The 20,757-nt window shown below is 36.1% G+C and overlaps 1 protein-coding gene across 1 annotated transcript in view; it reads left to right on the top strand.

The window, feature by feature from the left end:
- The window catches only part of CEP57 (centrosomal protein 57), a 47,943-nt gene that overhangs the window by 20,833 nt on the left and 6,353 nt on the right, over positions 1-20,757 (top strand). The window contains exons 3-8 of the mRNA XM_079930349.1: positions 8,394-8,573; positions 8,933-9,054; positions 12,429-12,545; positions 13,665-13,742; positions 16,522-16,629; positions 17,177-17,254. Of these exons, the coding sequence (XP_079786475.1) occupies positions 8,394-8,573; positions 8,933-9,054; positions 12,429-12,545; positions 13,665-13,742; positions 16,522-16,629; positions 17,177-17,254 (683 nt within the window). The remainder of the gene's footprint in view (positions 1-8,393; positions 8,574-8,932; positions 9,055-12,428; positions 12,546-13,664; positions 13,743-16,521; positions 16,630-17,176; positions 17,255-20,757) is intronic.

Below are 20,757 nucleotides of genomic sequence, written 5' to 3' on the forward strand. Positions count from 1 at the left end.
TGTTAAAAAGAAAAAGAAAAACTCGAGTCAGTATATGCTTTTTAAGCCAAACAGAATGACACAGATTAAAAGTAAAAAGCTGGCGAAGACATGTTAGGAACATAAATAAAAAGGATGATGGCAGTATTACTGTCAGAATAATTGTCATAGACAAATATCAGCAGTTTCATATGATAAATAACAAATAAAACCCAGCTTTAAATTAAGAAAGGGAAATAGCTAGGTGCCAGAAATAAAATGAATTTAAGGCCAAAAGCCTCAGGGACACTCCGAGGAGTCTTGGTATTAGATATAAGCCTCATTTAGGTATTGGGGTACAGAAGGGGAGAAGTTGGGATTTTAAATCTAGGTAGCAACTGGAGACAGAGCTTTAGGCCCAGGTGAAGTGGCTTCTGGAATAATGCTTCCTTTGCAAATCTAATTGGAGAAAAGGAACTGGAATCGCTCAGCCACCTGGCCTGGGAAGGAGGCCATGGTAGAAAAGTCACCTGAGGTGAATCAGCCTAGGCCTGTTCTGTGTGCTCTGTGAGGAGAATACTTGAAGACTTGAATAAATGGAGCTGTGCAATATTCCTCAGTGGAAACTCTTAATATTGTGAATATCACTTAAAGAATGATGTGTGAGAGCTGCATTTTTTCTTTTAATAGAAGGCTTCACTCATATAAAGGATGGCCTCACCATGTCAACTAATAACAGATTATAGAGCTATAAAAATAGGAAGTGTGGTTTGAGCCAGTTCAGAACTAGAAATTAGTGGAACAGAAAGTTCCTAGACAAGTATGTATAAGGATGGAATTCTAGAAATGTATCTATAGATTGACATGGAGAAATACTCATATTTCAATAAGTGTGATATCAGCTAGCAAAGGGATAATTTCACTAACTTATAAAAGCATAGAAAAATCCAGAAGGATTTCAACAAAATGTTTATAATTATTATACTGAGATGATAGGATTGTGGGTCTCTTGGTTTTCCTTTTCATTTCTGTTTTTTCCTAAATCCTGCTTAACGTGCATTCAGATTTTTTGCAAAAGAAAACAGTTAAGCATTACATACTTAAACTTATGGATTGCAGTACTTGGAAGGAAATTCATATAATCTTAAATACTTTCATTATCGATCAAGAAAAGAATGAAAATAATTGTAGTTAACACTGCTGTATGATATATAGGAAAGTTGTCAAGACAGTAGATCCTAAGAGTTCTCATCACAAGGAGAAATTTCTTTTTATTTTTACTGTATGAATATGAGATATAGAAGTTAACTAAACCTACTGTGTTAATTTCACAATACATATAAATCAACCCATCATGCTGGACACCTTAAACTTATACATTGATGTATGTCAAGTATTTGTCAGTGAAACTGGAAAAAGAAAACCGAAGCATTAATTTAAGTTTGTTAAAGAACCAATAGAGCAAAGACAAGTGGGAGAAAGAAGTAATGTTTGGCGTTTGTTTTGTTTTGAAATAAAAATGCTGAAGATTCCAAGGAACTTCTGAGAAAGATTCTAAAGAAATGCTAAGATTTTAAGGAAAGAACATAAATCAATTATTCACATAGTTAGAAATAAGGAGAATATGATAGATGACTGTAGGACTATTAAGTTCAGTTCTCTGTTAATAAATTTGGGTGTCTTAATAAAATATTTTTAAACAGAAATGAGGGGGAGGGGGTTGACTAGAAAAAAATGCTTAAAACTGTCAAAGTCTCGGTAAGGTTCTAGCCCCGAGTAGTTTTAGGGAATAAGTTTTGAGAAATGTTTAAATAAACAATCTCCATGATATATTAGCCATTTCAGAATGCAGTGAAGGAAAGCATATACTTTTTGGGTCTTTTCGTTAATCTAGCATATCCCTGCAATATCATAGTGGGTGATGTATCAAAAACAATAGAGTGTTCCAGCCAATTGCAATAATAACTGTAAATGCAAAAATAAAATACTAGCAAAATCATTTACTGTTAGGTACAGTTTAATGAAGGAATGCAAGAAATGTTTGCTATTACAAAGTTTAGTAAATACTCAGTGGTTCAAAACAGGCAAAACAACTCAAATGGCATGTATTAATTTTCTCTTTTTCTATTACATTTTTTTTTTACATCTTTATTGGAGTATAAGTGCTTTACAATGGTGTGCTGGATTCTGCTTTATAACAAAGTGAATCATGTATACATATACATCTGTATAAATATGCGTCTCCCACCCTCCCACCCTCCCTATCCCACCCCTCCAGGCGGACACAAAGCACCAAGCTGATCTCCCTGTGCTGTGCGGCTGCTTCCCACTAGCTATCTACCTTACGTTTGGTAGTGTATATATGTCCATGCCTCTCTCTCGCTTTGTCACAGCTTACCCTTCCCCCTCCCCATATCCTCAAGTCCATTCTCTAGTAGATCTGTGTCTTTATTCCTGTCTTACCCCTAGGCTCTTCATGACATTTTTTTTTCTTAAATTCCATATATATGTGTTAGCATACGGTATTTGTCTTTCTCTTTCTGACTTACTTCACTCTCTATGACAGACTGTAGGTCTATCCACCTCATTACAAATAGCTCAATTTCGTTTCTTTTTATGGCTGAGTAATATTCCATTGTATATATGTGCCACATCTTCTTTATCCATTCATCCGATGATGGACACTTACGTTGTTTCCATCTCCGGGCTATTGTAAATAGAGTTGCAATGAACATTTTGGTACATGACTCTTTCTGAATTATGGTTTTCTCAGGGTATATGCCCAGTAGTGGATTTGCTGGGTCATATGGTAGTTCTATTTGTAGTTTTTTAAGGAACCTCCATACTGTTCTCCATAGTGACTGTATCAATTTACATTCCCACCAACAGTGCAAGAGGGTTCCCTTTTCTCCACACCCTCTCCAGCATTTATTGTTTCTAGATTTTTTGATGATGGCCATTCTGACTGGTGTGAGATGATATCTCATTGGTTTTGATTTGCATTTCTCTAATGATTAATGATGTTGAGCATTCTTTCATGTGTTTGTTGGCACTCTGTATATCTTCTTTGGATAAATGTCTGTATAGGTTTTCTGCCCATTTTTGGATTGGGTTGTTTGTTTTTTTGTTATTGAGCTGCATGAGCTGCTTGTAAATTTTGGAGATTAATCCTTTGTCAGTTGCTTCATTTGCAAGTATTTTCTCCCATTCTGAGGGTTGTCTTTTGGTCTTATGGTTTGCTTTGCTGTGCAAAAACTTTGAAGTTTCATTAGGTCCCATTTGTTTATTTTTCTTTTTATTTCCATTTCTCTAGGAGGTGGGTCAAAAAGGATCTTGCTGTGATTTATGTCATAGAGTGTTCTGCCTATGTTTTCCTCTAAGAGTTTGGTAGTTTCTGGCCTTACATTTAGGTCTTTAATCCATTTTGAGTTATTTTTGTGTATGGTGTTAGGGAGTGATCTAATCTCATACTTTTACATGTACCTGTCCAGTTTTCCCAGCACCTTTCTCCACTGTACATTCCTGCCTCCTTTATCAAAGATAAGGTGACCATATGTGCCTGGGTTTATCTCTGGGCTTTCTATCCTATTCCATTGATCTATATTTCTGTTTTTGTGCCAGTACCATACTGTCTTGATTACTGTAGCTTTGTAGTATAGTCTGAAGTCAGGGAGCCTGATTCCTCCAGCTCCGTTTTTCGTTCTCAAGATTGCTTTGGCTATTTGGGGTCTTCTGTGTTTCCATACAAATTGTGAAATTTTTTGTTCTAGTTCTGTGAAAAATACCAGTGGTAGTTTGATAGGGATTGCATTGAATCTGTAGATTGCTTTGGGTAGTAGAGTCATTTTCACAATGTTGATTCTTCCCATCCAGGAACATGGTATATCTCTCCATCTATTTGTATCATCTTTAATTTCTTTCATCAGTGTCTTATAATTTTCTGCATACAGGTCTTTGTCTCCTTAGGTAGGTTTATTCCTAGATATTTTATTCTTTTTGTTCCAGTGGTAAATGGGAGTGTTTTCTTGATTTCACTTTCAGATTTTTCATCAGTAGTGTATAGGAATGCCAGAGATTTCTGTGCATTAATTTTGTATCCTGCTACTTTACCAGATTCATTGATTAGCTCTAATAGTTTTCTGGTAGCATCTTTAGGATTCTCTATGTATAGTATCATGTCATCTGCAAACAGTGACAGCTTTACTTCTTCTTTCAGATTTGGATTCCTTTTATTCCCTTTTCTTCTCTGATTGCTATGGCTAAAACTTCCAAAACTATGCTGAATAAGAGTGGTGAGAGTGGGCAACCTTGTCTTTTTCCTGATCTTAGTGGAAATGATTCAATTTTTCACCATTGAGGATGATGTTTGCTGTTGGTTTGTCATATATGGCCTTTATTATGTTGAGGAAAGTTCCCTCTATGCCTACTTTCTGCAGGGTTTTGTTTTGTTTTTTTTTTTTTTGTCGTACGCGGACCTCTCACTGTTGTGGCCTCTCCTGTTGCGGAGCACAGGCTCCGGACGCGCAGGCTCAGCGGCCATGGCTCATGGGCCCCGCCGCTCCGCGGCATGTGGGATCCTCCCGGACCGGGGCACGAACCTGTGTCCCCTGCATCGGCAGGCGGACCCTCAACCACTGCACCACCAGGGAAGCCCCTCTGCAGGGTTTTTATCATAAATAGGTGTTGAATTTTGTCGAAAGCTTTCTCTGCATCTATTGAAATGATCATGTGGTTTTTCTCCTTCAATATGTTAATATGGTTTATCACATTGATTGATTTGCATATATTGAAGAATCCTTGCATTCCTGGAATAAACCCCACTTGATCATGGTGTATGATCCTTTTAATGTGCTGTTGGATTCTGTTTGCTAGTATTTTGTTGAGGATTTTTGCATCTATGTTCATCAGTGATATTGGCCTGTAATTTTCTTTCTTTGTGACATCCTTGTCTGGTTTTGGTATCAAGGTGATGGTGGCCTCGTAGAATGAGTTTGGGAGTGTTCCCCCCTCTGCTATATTTTGGAAGAGTTTGAGAAGGATAGGTGTTAGCTCTTCTCTAAATGTTTGATAGAATTTGCCTGTGAAGCCATCTGATCCTGGGCTTTTGTTTGTTGGAAGATTTTTAATCACAGTTTCAATTTCAGTGCTTGTGATTGGTCTGTTTATATTTTCTATTTCTTCCTGATTCAGTCTTGGCAGGTTGTACCTTTCCAAGAATTTGTCCATTTCTTCCAGGTTGTCCATTTTATTGGACATTTATTACTACAGTTGCTTGTAGTAATCTCTCATGATCTTTTGTATTTCTGCAGTGTTAGTTGTTACTTCTCCTTTTTCATTTCTAATTCTATTGATTTGAGTCTTCTCCCTTTTTTTCTTGGTGAGTCTGGCTAATGGTTTATCAATTTTGTTTATCTTCTCAAAGAACCAGCTTTTAGTTTTATTGATCTCTGCTATCGTTTCCTTCATTTCTTTTTCATTTATTTTTAATCTGATTTTTATGATTTATTTCCTTCTGCTAACTTTGGGGTTTTTTAATTCTTCTTTCTCTAATTGCTTTAGGTGCAACATTAGGTTGTTTATTCGAGATGTTTCCTGTTTCTTAAGGTAGGATTGTATTGCTATAAACTTCCCTCTTAGAACTGCTTTTGCTGCATCCCATAGATTTTGGGTCGTCGTGTCTCCATTGTCATTTGTTTCTAGGTATTTTTTTAATTTCCTCTTTGATTTCTTCAGTGATCATTTCATTATTAAGTAGTGTATTGTTTAGCCTCCATGTGTTTGTATTTTTTACAGATCTTTTTCTGTAATTGATATCTAGTCTCATAGTGTTGTGGTCGGAAAAGATACTTGATACGATTTCAGTTTTCTTAAATTTACCAAGGCTTGATTTGTGACCCAAGATGTGATCTATCCTGGAGAATGTTCCATGAGCACTTGAGAAAAATGTGTATTCTGTTGTTTTTGGATGGAATGTCCTATAAATATCAATTAAGTCCATCTTGTTTAATGTATCATTTAAAGCTTGTGTTTCCTTAGTTATTTTCATTTTGGAGGATCTGTCCATTGGTGAAAGTAGGGTGTTAAAGTCCCCTACTATGAATGTGTTAACTGTCGATTTCCCCTTTTATGGCTGTTAGTATTTGCCTTATGTATTGAGGTGCTCCTATGTTGGGTGGGGCTTCCCTGGTGGCGCAGTGGTTGAGAGTCCGCCTGCCGATGCAGGGGACACAGGTTCGTGCCCTGGTCCGGGAAGATCTCACATGCCGCGGAGTGGCTGGGCCCGTGAGCCATGGCCACTGAGCCTACGCGTCCGGAGCCTGTGCTCCGCAGCGGGAGAGGCCACAGCAGTGAGAGGCCCGCGTACCACACACAAAAAAAATCTATTACATTTTTTATCTGATTATTCCAGGTATATCAAAGAATTATTGTTCCTTTAAATACTAGTCTTATGTCTGGGCTGTTTTCCTATTCTCTTAGTCTTCTCAGTTGGTTTTTCAGATTTCTGAGTGTGTGTATTCGTGTTTCATATCTGTGTTCTTTCTAATTAGATTGTAGTCTCATTGCATACCAGCAAGAATAAGCTGGCTATATTATAAAAGGTATCATTCCCCTATTTGGGGCCTGCCACATCCTAGGCACTGAAAAACTTGTTGAATTAATGAATTAGGTTAATACATGGGAATGGGTGCCTTGTTTTTAGTGAGAAAGCTCGATTTTTAAAAGATGGTAGTTCTTCCTACTTATTGTATAATTTACATGAAGTTTTATTTAAATCATTGTTTAGGTGAAATGATTCTGAATATTTAATTGGTAAGAATAATTTTGAAATGTTTTAAAGATTTATATACTGTGGGAGACTGGCAGAATTGATGTTTATATTATAAAGTTTTAGTAATGAAAATACTGGCATAATATTAATGAAACCAGAGTAAAAGAAAGTCCTGAAACTGTCTTGGGTATGTGTAAGTAATAATTATATCTGTATGTATAGATATATGTGTGAACTTGGTATATGATAAAGTTGCCATTTAAAGTTCTTCCTTCAATACAAAAATGTTTGTATTGACTTTTATTTGACTTAAAGAATTAAATGTAAAAGTGTATGAAACTATAATAAAGGAAAATACAAAGTTTATCTAATCGAGGTTACAGAAGAACTTCTTAACAAAGAACTTGATGGGAAAGATTGTTAGATATAGCTATGAAAAATCAAAACATCTTTGTATCAAAACTAGAATTAAAGACAATAAAATGGAATGGGGAGACTAATGAAAAATGGGCACAGAAATTCATAAAAGACGGCCAACAATATATAACAAAATATTTAAACTTTTAATAGAAATGCAAAATAAACTAACCAGAGTAATATGGGTTTCTTAATCAGAATGGTAGATATTGTAATTAGTGATGGTCTATATTGGCAAAGACATGTACTTCTGATGAAAGTACAAATTGATAAAACACTTTTTGAAGGTACTTTGCTCAAGGGTCTTTAAAATATGAATATTCTGGGACTTCCCTGGTGGTCCAATGGTTAAGACTCTGCTCTGTCAATGCAGGGGGCCCGGGTTCAATCCCTGGCCAGGGAGCTAGATCCCGCATGCCGCAACTAAGAGCCCACATGCCACAAGTAAAGATCCTGCATGCCACAATGAGGATCCCGTGTGCCACAGCTAAGACCGTCTGTGGCCAAATAAATAAATGTTTAAAATAAAAATAAGTAAATAAAATATGAATATTCTTTGATCCAGTAACTTAGTTTTTCAATTACTAATTGGTCACAAGGAAATAATCTTTTAAGTCTATCTGATTGCATGAGGGAATGCTCGCAGTTCCATAATGCTAAGTGAAAACACTTAGATCAATTTTGATCTCAATTTATGTTATACACATAGGAAAAGACTGAAAGAAATGACCAAAATTGATAGTCAGTATCTCAGGATTATCTGTTCTTTTCTTTGTTGTATTTTCCTGTGCTTTCTACAGTGAATATGTGTTATTTTATAATCAAAAGCTTTTTGATGGGCAGAGTGCTTAGGGGTTTTTTTGAGATCAAAAAGAAATAGTCCTTTATGTGCTTGACTATTTTTAGCTCTATAATTGGATTCTGCATGTGATCCTATTAGTAAAACAAAATATTTATAGTTAATAATGTGCCTTGGGACAGTTTATGAATTTTGTATGATTAGCTAAATATTTTTACCATTTTATAAAATCTTTGAAATGTTTTTACCATGGCATTTTTTACTTGAGTACCTAGCACATTTCAGAGACTCAAAAGATGTCTTTAAATGGAGTTTTTTAAACAATTACCATGTGATGATAATTCCCAAAGAGTGATCCTCCATCAATTTTATTTTTTATTTAGATGAGTTTATTCTTTTTCAGTGAACTTTTTCCGTATGTATTATAGTATCCATGTTTGTATTTGGCAGCTATATTTTCTGCTCTGAAGAATCTTCAAGATAAAATTCGACGTTTAGAACTTGAAAGGATTCAGGCAGAAGAAAGTGTGAAAACCTTGTCTAAAGAAACAATTGAATATAAGAAAGTACTGGATGAACAGATACAAGAAAGGGAGAATTCAAAGAATGAGGAATCAAAGCACAATCAAGGTTTGTTTAATTATGAAAGAAATGAAACACTATCAAAATAAGTATGGTAAAATCACTCTAAAAGAAATTCCACATTAGTGTTTTCTAGTGCTTAGTGTCTTCGAGCACTACAAAATTACATTTATATTTGGGAGCATTTTGTGGAACAAGTGCTGACGTCCTGTATTATATTTACTGTCAGAATTCAAGGCAGATTAGACTAACATACAGAAAGAGAATGACTTAGGTCATCTGAAAAGGCTTCTAGAGCTATTGGAAAATGTTTATTATATATACTGTAGATTCATGTTAAGCAGGTTCTTAAAACTAAAACTTCTGCGAGTGAGCTGATTTCTGCTTTTCTTACGAATTCTTTTTAGAGCTGACATCTCAGCTGTTAGCTGCAGAAAATAAATGTAATCTTTTAGAAAAACAATTGGAATACATGCGTAACATGATAAAGCATGCAGAAATGGAGAGGACATCTGTATTAGAGAAACAGGTATGTTACTTCATAGAGTCACTCTCAAGAAAAGTTAGTTATAGAGAAAATTAAGTTGATATAAAGACCTTTTTTCTCAGTGAGGACTAATGGTGCTGTTACAAGTAATCAATTCTCCGTCCATCTTAAAAGATAATAGTACCAGTAGTTCATTTTGAAAAACTGCTAGTGGAAGCTTTGAGAAAAATGTGGTTTGTTTTTTCAGCGAAGCTAAATAGAGGAGTTTCCTTTTTGGATGACCCTCACACACACTGCCATATCCTCTACACACAGCTTTAACAGCTTCTGCTTTGGAACAGTACAACAGCACAGGACTGAAATTACTTGGGATCAGTTATGGTGTCTGAAGATTTGATTGGTCTTCATTGTTATTGCTGTATTTGGTAGAGTTTTACTTAAATTGGAAAAATACTACACATTTAATTGTGTTTTCTTTTCAGGTCATGTTAACTTCTTTGTACGTTATCAGAAGTATAAATAAGCATATTATGTACCTCTCTGCCTCTTGAATTTTGTTTAAAGACTCAACTCAGGTAGCACATTTCAAGGTTCTTTATACTTTGAAAGATTTTTTACCGTTGTTATTTTAACAAAAATATTTTGCTCTGTCAAACCAGAGGTATTTTAATTTAAGTAACCTATGCATTTACAAGAGGACATCTGCAATATCAGTCTCGAATATATTTTTTTAAAACATACCTCCTTTTCCTATTATGAATATAGAATTTGATTTCATCATGAATACCATAGTTTCTGGGCATCTTAACTTTATTATGCAAAAGTTGAATGTTTATATGCTTAATATTTTGCTAGGTACTCTGCAGTGTGAAAGAAATTAAATGCTTTCCACCTCAGTCAGCTTTCAGTCATAGTTGGAGATATCAAAGAAATATTTGATTGCACAACAATATTTAAGAGGATGTTTCAGCAATTTTCATTTGTATTATAGGTCTCTTTACTATGCCATTGAGTTTATTTGTGACCATATTTTTTTGTTTCCAGTTGGGTCCTCTTCAGTCCACCTATTTTTGTTGTTATTTTAATTTACCATTACTTTGCTTTTTATTCCTTCATTTTATCTCTTTGAACACTATAAAAATTCCCAGTCTTAAAATCATTTTTTTTCTTATGAGAACTGTATACGTATATATATATTTTTATGATGAACTCTTATTCTTTGGAGTTGTTTATCTTGGGAATTCCATACTTCTAAGTTGTGTAGGCAGCCTTATGAAATGGTTGTGGATTTGCCTTTGCTGGGGCTTGATGGGTTTCCCTGTTTCTGGTCTGCATTTATGATAATTTGTTGGCTTTGGGCTCCTGCATCGTGCAGATGGTACGTTGCCTGAAATTTATGTCACGTTCCTTGTGTATCTTATACACCAAGGCTATAGTCTTGCCTCGTGTAATATTTGGCTTCAGTATTACTTGCTTTTGATTTATCTTTTTTGCATCTGAAGAGTTCCCTTTCTTCAAACTTGCTATGCAATTATTATTATTTCTGTGTTTTCTCTGACACTTTTATGTGATGGATGGGGTTTGGGAAAGGGATGGTGAGTTAAATCTGATTGGAAATGGCAAAACGTTATGTACAGTAATACGCAGTTCTCTTCATTGGCATATTTCTGTTCTCGGGTTAGAAAGCATCTGTAAGACAACCGTGAGATGTCTTGACTAATATTGATATAGTTGTTAGACAAATATATATATATATATATATATGTATGTCTTTGAATTAAGCCCTGTTTTCATCAGTAAAGTTTGATTAGCCCATTTTATGAGTGGTTCCAATATTGGAAGTGAAGTGTGATTTGTGCCAACATTTAACTCAATGTATTATTTCAAGGGCAGTAACTATCCGCTAAGGTAGGTAGGAGGAAATTAGTAGTTCACACAAATTCCTGAGAAATTTATTGGTTTGTATTACTTTGTCATATTCAAATTTCTGTTAGTATGAAACCTATTGCTATAGACTTGTATATGAAGATACACTGTTTACAAGTTCACGTGCTTAATGTTTTGCTTTTTACCAGTAGACCTCAGTTTAGCATACTTCCACTTCTTATCCTAGTTTAATGGTTTATCCTGTGGCTGTCAGTCCTTAAATCTGATAGGTGGCAGTCTTTTCAAATCCTTGACCCTAAGCCTGAAAAAAAAAAAAAAAATGATGGATGTTTTGCGTAGAATTCAGAGGAAGCGTAAATGTTACGTACCAAAACTGTGATTATTGCCTTAATTAAGAGATTAACTATGTTAGAGAACCAGACTAATTACAACTATTTGTGTGTAGCCTATATGTCTAGTAAATACCTTCATTCAGAGCGTATTAACAAGTCTTAGTATAGAGAACCAAATGTTATAATAGTATATAATAAGAACAAGATTTCACTTGTATTTGTTAATTTTCCTCTGGTTTCATCTTAATATTATTTTCCTGGAATTCCTCTGTAGTACCTAAGTAGTTGTATGAAAAGCCAGACAACATCCCTAGTACTTATTTTACTTGTAACTGGAAGTTTGTACTTTTTAATTTTTATTTTATATTGGAATGGGGTTGATTGACAATGTTGTGTTAGTTTCAGGTGTACAGCAGAGTGATTCAGTTATACATATACATGTATCCATTCTTTTTCAAATTATTTTCCCATTTAGGTTATTATAGAATATTTAGCAGAGTTTCATATGCTATACAGTAGGTCCTTGTTGGTGATCAATTTTAAATATAGAAGTGTGTACATGTCAATCCCAAACTCCCAATTAATCTGTCCCCCTCACCTTTCCCCTTTGGTGACCATAAGTTTGTTTTCTAAGTCTGTGAGTCTGAAGAAACTTAGTATTTTTTTGATTTTTCAAAGGACTGACTTGTAAAAGTCAGTTTTATAATTGTCATGGTCATAGCCTACCTTTTCTCAAGTAAAGCTGGTTAGTCTCATTTTAGGTTATTGGGTTTTTTGCCTGGTTATGTTTCAAGGTTTTATATGGTGAAGGAATCTCAGATTCCTTTTAATTTTTTCAGGGAATTTAGATTACTTTTGATTAAGACCTGTAGATCAGATACTTAGGATAGAAACGTCATGAATGAAAAACTATTCATAGGAACACCTTTCTAAAAGTATTATTTTCACTTGTCCAACAAGTATTTATAGCCACTCCACTAGGCAAGTGGAGACCACAAAAATCAGAGACTACTGTGATTGTGTTTTATAGTCTTGTAGTATAATAACATATATGTAAGTATAAAATAGTACACTAAAAATATAAGAACTTTGAATAATCAAAAATAAGTAAAAGCCAGACAAGTAGCATAGTACTCTCAGTGTTAGTTTTTCAGTTTTTTGTCAAATTATTATGCTGTATTTAATATTGTTTCCCAGGTTTCCCTAGAAAGAGAACGACAACATGATCAAACGCATGTTCAAAACCAACTTGAAAAATTGGATCTTCTTGAACAGGAGTATAACAAGCTTACCACAATGCAGGCCCTTGCAGAAGTCAGTGAGAATCTTTTATACTCATCAATGCATAATATTGGTTCTTATGTAAAATTGGATATTTTATAGGAAAAAAAATGACCTTGTATCAAAGAAACATATGGGAATTTTTTTTAAAGGAAGAAATGTAAATTTGGAGAGAAAGTTCACATTTTATCATCTTAGTGTACATAAGGAAGGAGTTCGTTTTGAAAATGTTGAAAGATGAAGTGTTTTTGAGTATCCTTAAGGCTTGTATCACTTCGTTTTTGTTCTCTGAACTAATTTTAGTTTTTTTTTTTTTTTTTTTTAATTTTTATTTATTTTTGGCTGCATTGGGTCTTTGTTGCTGTGCGCGGGCTTTCTCTAGTTGTGGTGAGCGGGGGCTACTCTTCCTTGTGGTGCACGGGCTTCTCATTGCAGTGTCTTTTCTTGTTGCAGAGCATGTGCGCTAGGCACGCGGGCTTCAGTAGCTACAGCACGCAGACTCAGTAGTTGCAGCACGTGGGCCCTAGAGCACACGGGCTTCAGTAGTTGTGGCATGTGGGCTCAGTAGTTGTGGCTCGCAGGCTCTAGAGCTCAGGCTCAGCAGTTGTGACGCATGGGCCTAGTTCCTCCGCAGCATGTGGGATCTTCCCAGACCAGGGATCAAACCCGTGTCCCCTGCCTTGGCAGGTGTATTCCCAACCACTGCGCCACCAGGGAAGTCCTAATTTTAGTCTTAATTGATTCATTTGGGAAGTATTTAATACCACTGAGACTATAAAGTTTCAGATTCAGCTTCCGTGTAGCCCAGGGGTCCCCAACTGATGAGGAACCGGGCCACACAGCAGATGAGTGGTGGGTGAGCGAGCAAAGCGTCATCTGCTGCTCCCCATGGCTCACATTACTGCCTGAACCATCCCCCCCCCCAACCTCATCCGTAGAAAAATTTTCTTCCATGAGAAACCGGTCCCCAGTGCCAAAAAGGTTGGGGACCGCTGTTGTAGCCTATATGGCTTCATACAGAGGCTGTGTTCTTTGCCCGTGAATTTTACCCCTAATTCTGTGGAATTGCAAAGGAGAGTCATGGATAAAAATTTTACAAATAGACACTGAAACTCTTTTCACTATTATCACTTTTAATATTTTTATCACTAGAAAAAAATGCAAGAGTTAGAAGCAAAACTCCATCAAGAAGAACAGGAAAGGAAACGTATGCAAGCTAAGGCAGCCCAGGTAAGTTGAAATGTGAGCAGGTAGGCTCCTCACATTTCATGCTACTCTTTATATATAAATAGATGTAGATGTGCGCTGCTTTGATTATTTATAATTTGGAATGATCCAATATATAAATTTGCAGGCTTAGCTTAATATGGAAAACTATAAACATATTTTTACAGACAGAAAGTAAAAGCTGAGCAATTCTTTAGGGTTTTTTAAATTGTGGGCTTTCTATCAGCTTTATTTTTTTTTAAATCAATAGACTAAAAAATATCAGCGACTGTGTACATAATATAATATGTAATCATCTAAAACTTTTCACATTAGTCACTATTGGAAATGTTTGAAAGCCTCATTCAGTATCCTGCTTGTAAGTGCTTCCCTTTTTTGGTGGCCTCGAGACACCAGGACAGTAGCTGAGGTAGTGGGCTACACAACAGGTGGTGACCCATACTAATTTACAAAAGCCACCATATAAGGAAAATGAGCTCTCCTCATTTCTAGCCTTGAATTTTTATCCCATGCAGTGGCCACCAGGTAGAATAGGTGAGGCAGTGTGAATTCACAGAATCATTGAATTTATATATACCAACTAGAACTGCATTTCTAGAAGATACAGCAACATTTCTATATCCAACAAATCTTACAGGCTAAATAAAATACTTCTGTTTATAACTGAAGACTCTCCCCATGTGAGCTTATTAATTCAAATACCTCTTGTTTATTGCCCCTCCCCTTCCAAAGTCTTTAAGTTTTATAACATTTACATGTATCTTTTCTCATAATATTAACACAAAAAGCAGGTCCTGATTCCAAAACAATTAGGAGAGGAGGCTCTGCAGTTCAGGTTGTGGCCAGATGCCAACGGTGTCCTGGGCTCACTTCATAAATGTGCTCGCAGGACTGTAAACATCTATTATCTCATCTTTGTTATCTTGTCTATTTTTTCCAGTGCTTCCCAGAATTCATTGACTTAACATATTCTCTTTCTATTAAACGCGATATATTTTCTTTCTCAAATATTTACCTTCTGATCAATTCGTATGTACTTTTTACCTCTCTGTGCTTTCTGAGTTATATAGTCATGTGGCTTTATTTTTGACCACCAACAAATTTTGAAATTACTTGATTTCTCTCCCCATTCCACTTTTTAGGGTAGGTAGGCCACTTTACTGTGCCTTTGTTTCCTCACTCATAACATGCAAACTTTAAAGTTATGCTTTATATACACTGTGGTGGTGAGTTCTACTATACATGGAATACAGAATTAACAAGTTCATTATTTTATGAATTTAAAAAATTATTTTGTGGTAGTTTTATTTTGTATTTAGCAGGCAAAATGTTGGGACAAATCAGTTATTACTGATAATATATCAGTAAAGGTTTTGAGTTCTGAGTTCTGATAGTGAACACTGTTGTGGTAGAACAGGGGCCGGGGTTGATACATGGTTCCAAGTCTAACCATAATTTGTGTAGTCCTGGGCGAGATATGTAACCATTCGGAGCTTGGGATTTTACCACTGATACTGGTCTTTATTTTACATCTTCTTAATGTTGGAGAGTTCCAACAAGAGGAAATATAATGAAAGCACTTACAAATGTTAAAACTCTGCCACACAAATATATGACAGCTACTGGGAAGAACTTAGGAAGTTAAAATAGTTCACATTTTTTTTGTTTTGTATACTCTTCAAACTCATTGGCTTCATAGGTCTTCCAGAGTAGTGATTTCATGTTCATGGAATTATGTCCATTCAGTTTACTACGTATAAAGCATCGTTAGATGTGTGGGAATGTAGACACTCCTGAGAGTAGGAATCCCTGTGTTCCTTTGTCACTGAATAAATTCTATCCCTAAAGAATGCAGTCATTGTGGGAAGCATTAGTAATGATCTCAGGATTTCTTTTAACTAATCCATTGGTTCTGAGTGTGTGAGCTCCATCATAATTTCCTGAAGAACTTTAAAATACTTTTAAAATAAAAATTTCCTCAGCCTGGAATGTTTAAAATCATGACGTCTGGAGAGGCACCTAACAATCTGAATTTTCTCATAAACTCCAGACAATTTTGATACATAGGCAGGTTTGAAAACCACTATTCTAGACAAATACACATGAACACAGACACACACGAACACACACATACCTGTGTATATGTATGTAATTATATTTTTTAAGGAAAGTTGAAAACAGCAGTCCTTGTTTGAAATCCTTAGTAATTGTTTATGGAATTTCTACCATATTAAATTAATGTAGTTACTAAGCTTCTAGAGAAAAGGGCTTGATAACATTCTCTGATATACCTCCCAGTTGTTTTGGACATAGATTTCCAGTTCCTTTTTCTTACATTGTTAAGTGTATGAGTTTTTAAAAGAGGAAGAAATTGTACTTTGTTCTCCAGCTGCTTTGTGTCTAACGCTGTTGTATATGCTGTGTGTGACAAGAAGAAAATGTTGAAACATTGGTTTGGAGTTAGAAATACTGCCTTTAACTCATTAGATATAATTTAAGGACCAACCTCAAATAAGGAGCTAAACGTTTCCAGGCTAAGTGAAAGGACAAATTATAGGACAGCACTTTAAGTAAATTGAGAGAGTGGTATTGATTTAAAATATTGGATAAATGTTGACGGATTGATTCCAGATATAGCTACACAGCTATGATGGGTTTTTCATTCTATACTATACGATACTACTGTAGGTTTTTTTAACAGGCCTTTACATGGCAGATCTCAAATTTGAATCATAGCTTTTATTTCTACAGTATTAACTTTAGGCTCTCATATTTTTCCTAGTTGCAGATTGGTCTAGAAAGAAATAGACTTATCTTTGAAGATAAGGCAACTTCATGTGTTCCCAATGCAAAAAGAATTAAAAAAAAGAAGTCAAAACCACCAGAAAAGGTATGAAAAAATAACCATTAAGTCAAAGTGCTGGTTATTACTTGGCGTAGTTTATGTGAAAACACTTACAAACCATGTGGTACTTCAACCTTGGATGAGTAAATCTCTTTCATTCTCAGTTTCTTCATGGGGAAAATGGGGATAAGTAATACCTACTTCTAAATTTTCACCCTGACAGTGAGATAATATATCTGAAAGTGTTAGAACTACACAGCACCGCACAAATGTTAGTTATTGTTCAGTATCGCATTATCTTTTGCACTTAAAAGTTTGTGTATATACACATGCACGCGTGCGCGTGCACACACACACAGTTTCTCTACTGAGACTGTAACTGATGTTTTGTCAGGAACTGTTTTTTCTTTCCTAGCCTTTCCTAGGCTAGGATATGTGGTGACAAGCATTATTAGGAACTCCAGACCATAATGCCTATAGAGATAAAACAAGCAGTAGCCCAGCAGTAAGCTGAAGTTTCAGGTTAGTCCTATATGGCCAGCTTTTATCATCATGTGAGTAAAATTGCTCTTCTTTTTTCTTTTCCATGCAGAAAGGTTCTAGGAACTATTTTGCCGCACAACCACATTATAGATTATGCTTGGGTGATATGCCATTTGTAGCTGGAAAGGTGAGTTGGTCGAACTCTGGCTTTTTTGGTACAACTTAGATCTTTGAATTAAATCCACTCATCTGCCTGTATACCTATAAACGGCGGAAATATTTTTCTGTTTTTTTACTAGTTGGATCATAGTGATGTGAGAACGAGATGAAGGAAAGTTTTATGGGACTGGGGGAGCAGGGAGGAGACTGGGGGGACACGTTAAAGCAGGTAGAGTCTATGCAGAAGGGAACTTAGGAGCAAAAGCAGAGACTCTGGTTTGCAGAAGGTGTGGTTGCAGATAGGAAATAGTATATTTGTAGCACTGGATTTTTAGGATCAGCCCTGTTGATTTATATTTAGATATAGATAGATATTTAAATGAAAAGAAGTCACATCCTCTTTGTCCTCACATGCTTATTACGTATAGGATTCATTCTCCAAGAAGCAGTCATACATAGACTTGAATCTTAAGTTCCTTTAGTGCTTAAAAATGTGGAGATGATAATTTTATCAAATATCAGCAAGTACTGGGTGATTTCTAAGAAGTGCTTAACATTGTGTTAGTTTATACCACTTTTTCATTAATGTTTGTGTTGCTGGTTATAGATGCCTTGAGTATCCAACTAGATTGTGAATTTGAGAAGCTTGAGGAGTAAATTTTAATTTTAGGTATTTATTTGTTTTTGTTTTTGTTTTTTGCGGTACGCGGGCCTCTCACTGTTGTGGCCTCTCCCGTGGCGGAGCACAGGCTCCGGACGCGCAGGCTCAGCAGCCATGGCTCACGGGCCCAGCCGCTCCGCGGCATGTGGGATCTTCCCGGACCGGGGCACGAACCCATGTCCCCTGCATCGGCAAGCGGACTCTCAACCACTGCGCCACCAGGGAAGCCCTATTTGTTTATTTTAACCCCACAGTAAATCCTCAGTGAAAGCTTAGGGAATGAACTATTTCCTAGCTTTTCCACTTGCCCTTTGTAGATGCGTGCGGCCAAATCACTTTTAAAAAGTTTTGTCGTTGGCTTTCCTTTACCCTAAATTTAACCTCTTCTTAGATTGCAGACCATCTTTTGACCTACCAAGGTCAAAAGGTTCATCTTTGAACCTTTGTTCCTAACCAAGGTTCTTCTACTTTGCCACAGAATCTTTGATTTGGGCTGGAAAGTTTCTCAAAGGATGACTAGCTGCATCAGAATCATTGACTATGCATCTGAAAAAGCAGATTACGAGGCCCCACCACAGTTCTGATAAATCAGAATTTTCTGGGTGTGGGACCTAGAAAGTATAGTCAGTTGTTCCCGAGTCTCAATCTAATGTTCATTTAGATTTGGGACCCACTTAGTACAGTTCCCTGTCCAATGTTTTCGTTATGTAAGCATCCAGAATAATGGTCATGTACTCTGTCCAAATACATCTACTGATGAGACCTCATTATACCCTCAAACAGCCCTTCACAGTTCTAGACAGCTTTATTTGAAAGTTCTTAAGTGAGATGAAATCTGTCACTATAAATTCTACTCATTGGTATTTTTTTCTGTTCTCAGGGATCCACATAGACCAAATGAACCCTTAACAATAGGAAAATTTTAAAACTTTAGAAAATAGCTGTATCTTTTTTTAAACCTTATATTGATAATAGATTAAGGGTTTTTTTTTGTTTTTGTTTTAATTAACTAGTTTTTGGCTGTGTTGTATCTTAGTTGCAGCATGTGGGATCTTTGTTGAGGCATGCAGGATCTTGTTGCGGTGCAAAGGCTCTTCATTGCAGTGTGCGGGCTTCACTCTAATTGTGGTGTGCCGATTTTCTCTTCTCTAGTTGCAACACGCAGGCTCCAGAGCATGTGGGCTCTGTAGTTTGCGGCCCGTGGGCTCTCTAGTTGAGGCACCCGGGCTCAGTAGTTGTGGCACACAGGCTTAGTTGCCTCACAGCATGTGGAATCTTTGTTCCCAGACCAGGGATCGAACCTGCGTCCCCTGCATTGGAAGGCGGATTCTTTACCACTGGACCACCAGGGAAGTCCCAGATAACTGTATCTTTATTCTCATCTCCTTATTCTAGGTTATAAATAATTCTTTTTCTTCAGCTATTCATCGTAAGATATGCTTTATGAGTTTTTTTTTTTTTTTTTTTTTTTGCGGTACGCGGGCCTCTCACTGTTGTGGCCTCTCCCGTTGCAGAGCATAGGCTCTGGACGCGCAGGCTCAGCAGCCATGGCTCATGGGCTCAGCTGCTCCGCAGCATGTGGGATCTTCCCGGACCGGGGCACGAACCCGTGTCCCCCACATCGGCAGGCGGACTCTCAACCACTGTGCCACCAGGGAAGCCCTTTATGAGTTTCTTAACCATCTCCTCACTCCCTTCCTGAATCGAATATAGTCCTCTAAATGTGGTGTGTCTAGCACAGGATAGAGAGTCTTGGTCATGTTCTGGATAGTCTGTTAACTCAGCCTAGTATCACATTAATGTTATGGGGAAGCCACAGCATCCCTTTCACTCATTAATTCTAGAGTCATCTGAAGTAACAGGTCTTCTACTTAGTCTTAGCATCAGCCTATCTAGGTCCTATACTTGTGGAGTTGATTTTTTTATACAGAATTTTTAATCAAATGGAGCACTACAGGAATTGATTCACCCTATCCCACATTAGATTAGAATCTAGTTCAGTTTTCTGTTATGTATGTGTTATCCCCAAACTTAATCTGCCTATCTTTGGTAATTCTCACTGAAGTCATTAATACTTGAACAGGACAGGTTCAAACATAGGGCTTTTCAGCCTGAGGTCTTTTGAAGTTGTAATTTGTACTTTTTGTGAAATATTCAAACAGCTAAGAATGTGCTGTCATCTGAGCGTTTCCCAAACTTATCTGTTGTGGAGGACCAGTTTTTATTTTTATTTATAGAGTCATAAACCAGTACATTTGTAAAGTGAAATAAAGGTGAATTACTAGAAAAAATGAAATTTAAAAGACAAAATACACGTTCCAATTTTTTTAATTACTAGATTCAAGACATAAAATTTCCTTAATAAATAGAGTTGGAAAAATAACAGGAAAAATAACTTCAAGATTCTTTTAGCTCTTCTAGTTCCTTTGCCTTTGCATGTGAATTTTAGAAAAAACTTCTCTACCAAAGAAAAGGTCTTGCTGGAATTTTGATAGGAACTGTATTAATTTGGGAGGATTGACATCCTTGTTGAGTCTTTCACCCCATGAGAATGGTACATCTCATACTTACTTAGATCTTTGATTTCTTTCATTAGGATTTTCATCATACTAGTCCCATTCCTGTTTTATCAGATTTATATACAAATTTTTTGAGCAGTTGTAAATTGTGTTGTTTTAATTTCAGCTTCTACATGATCATTTTATTATATTTGAGTTTTTATGTTAATCTTATATTCTGTGACCTTGCTGAATTCACTTATTAGTCCTAGGAATTATTTTTTGGATTTACGTAAGCTTTTCTATGTGAAGAATCATGTCATTTGTAAATAAGGGTAGTTTATTTCTTCCTTTTTAATTTGTGTGCCTTTT

This window comes from Stenella coeruleoalba (genome assembly GCF_951394435.1).
Source record: "Stenella coeruleoalba genome assembly, chromosome: 8".
Lineage (NCBI taxonomy): Eukaryota > Metazoa > Chordata > Mammalia > Artiodactyla > Delphinidae > Stenella > Stenella coeruleoalba.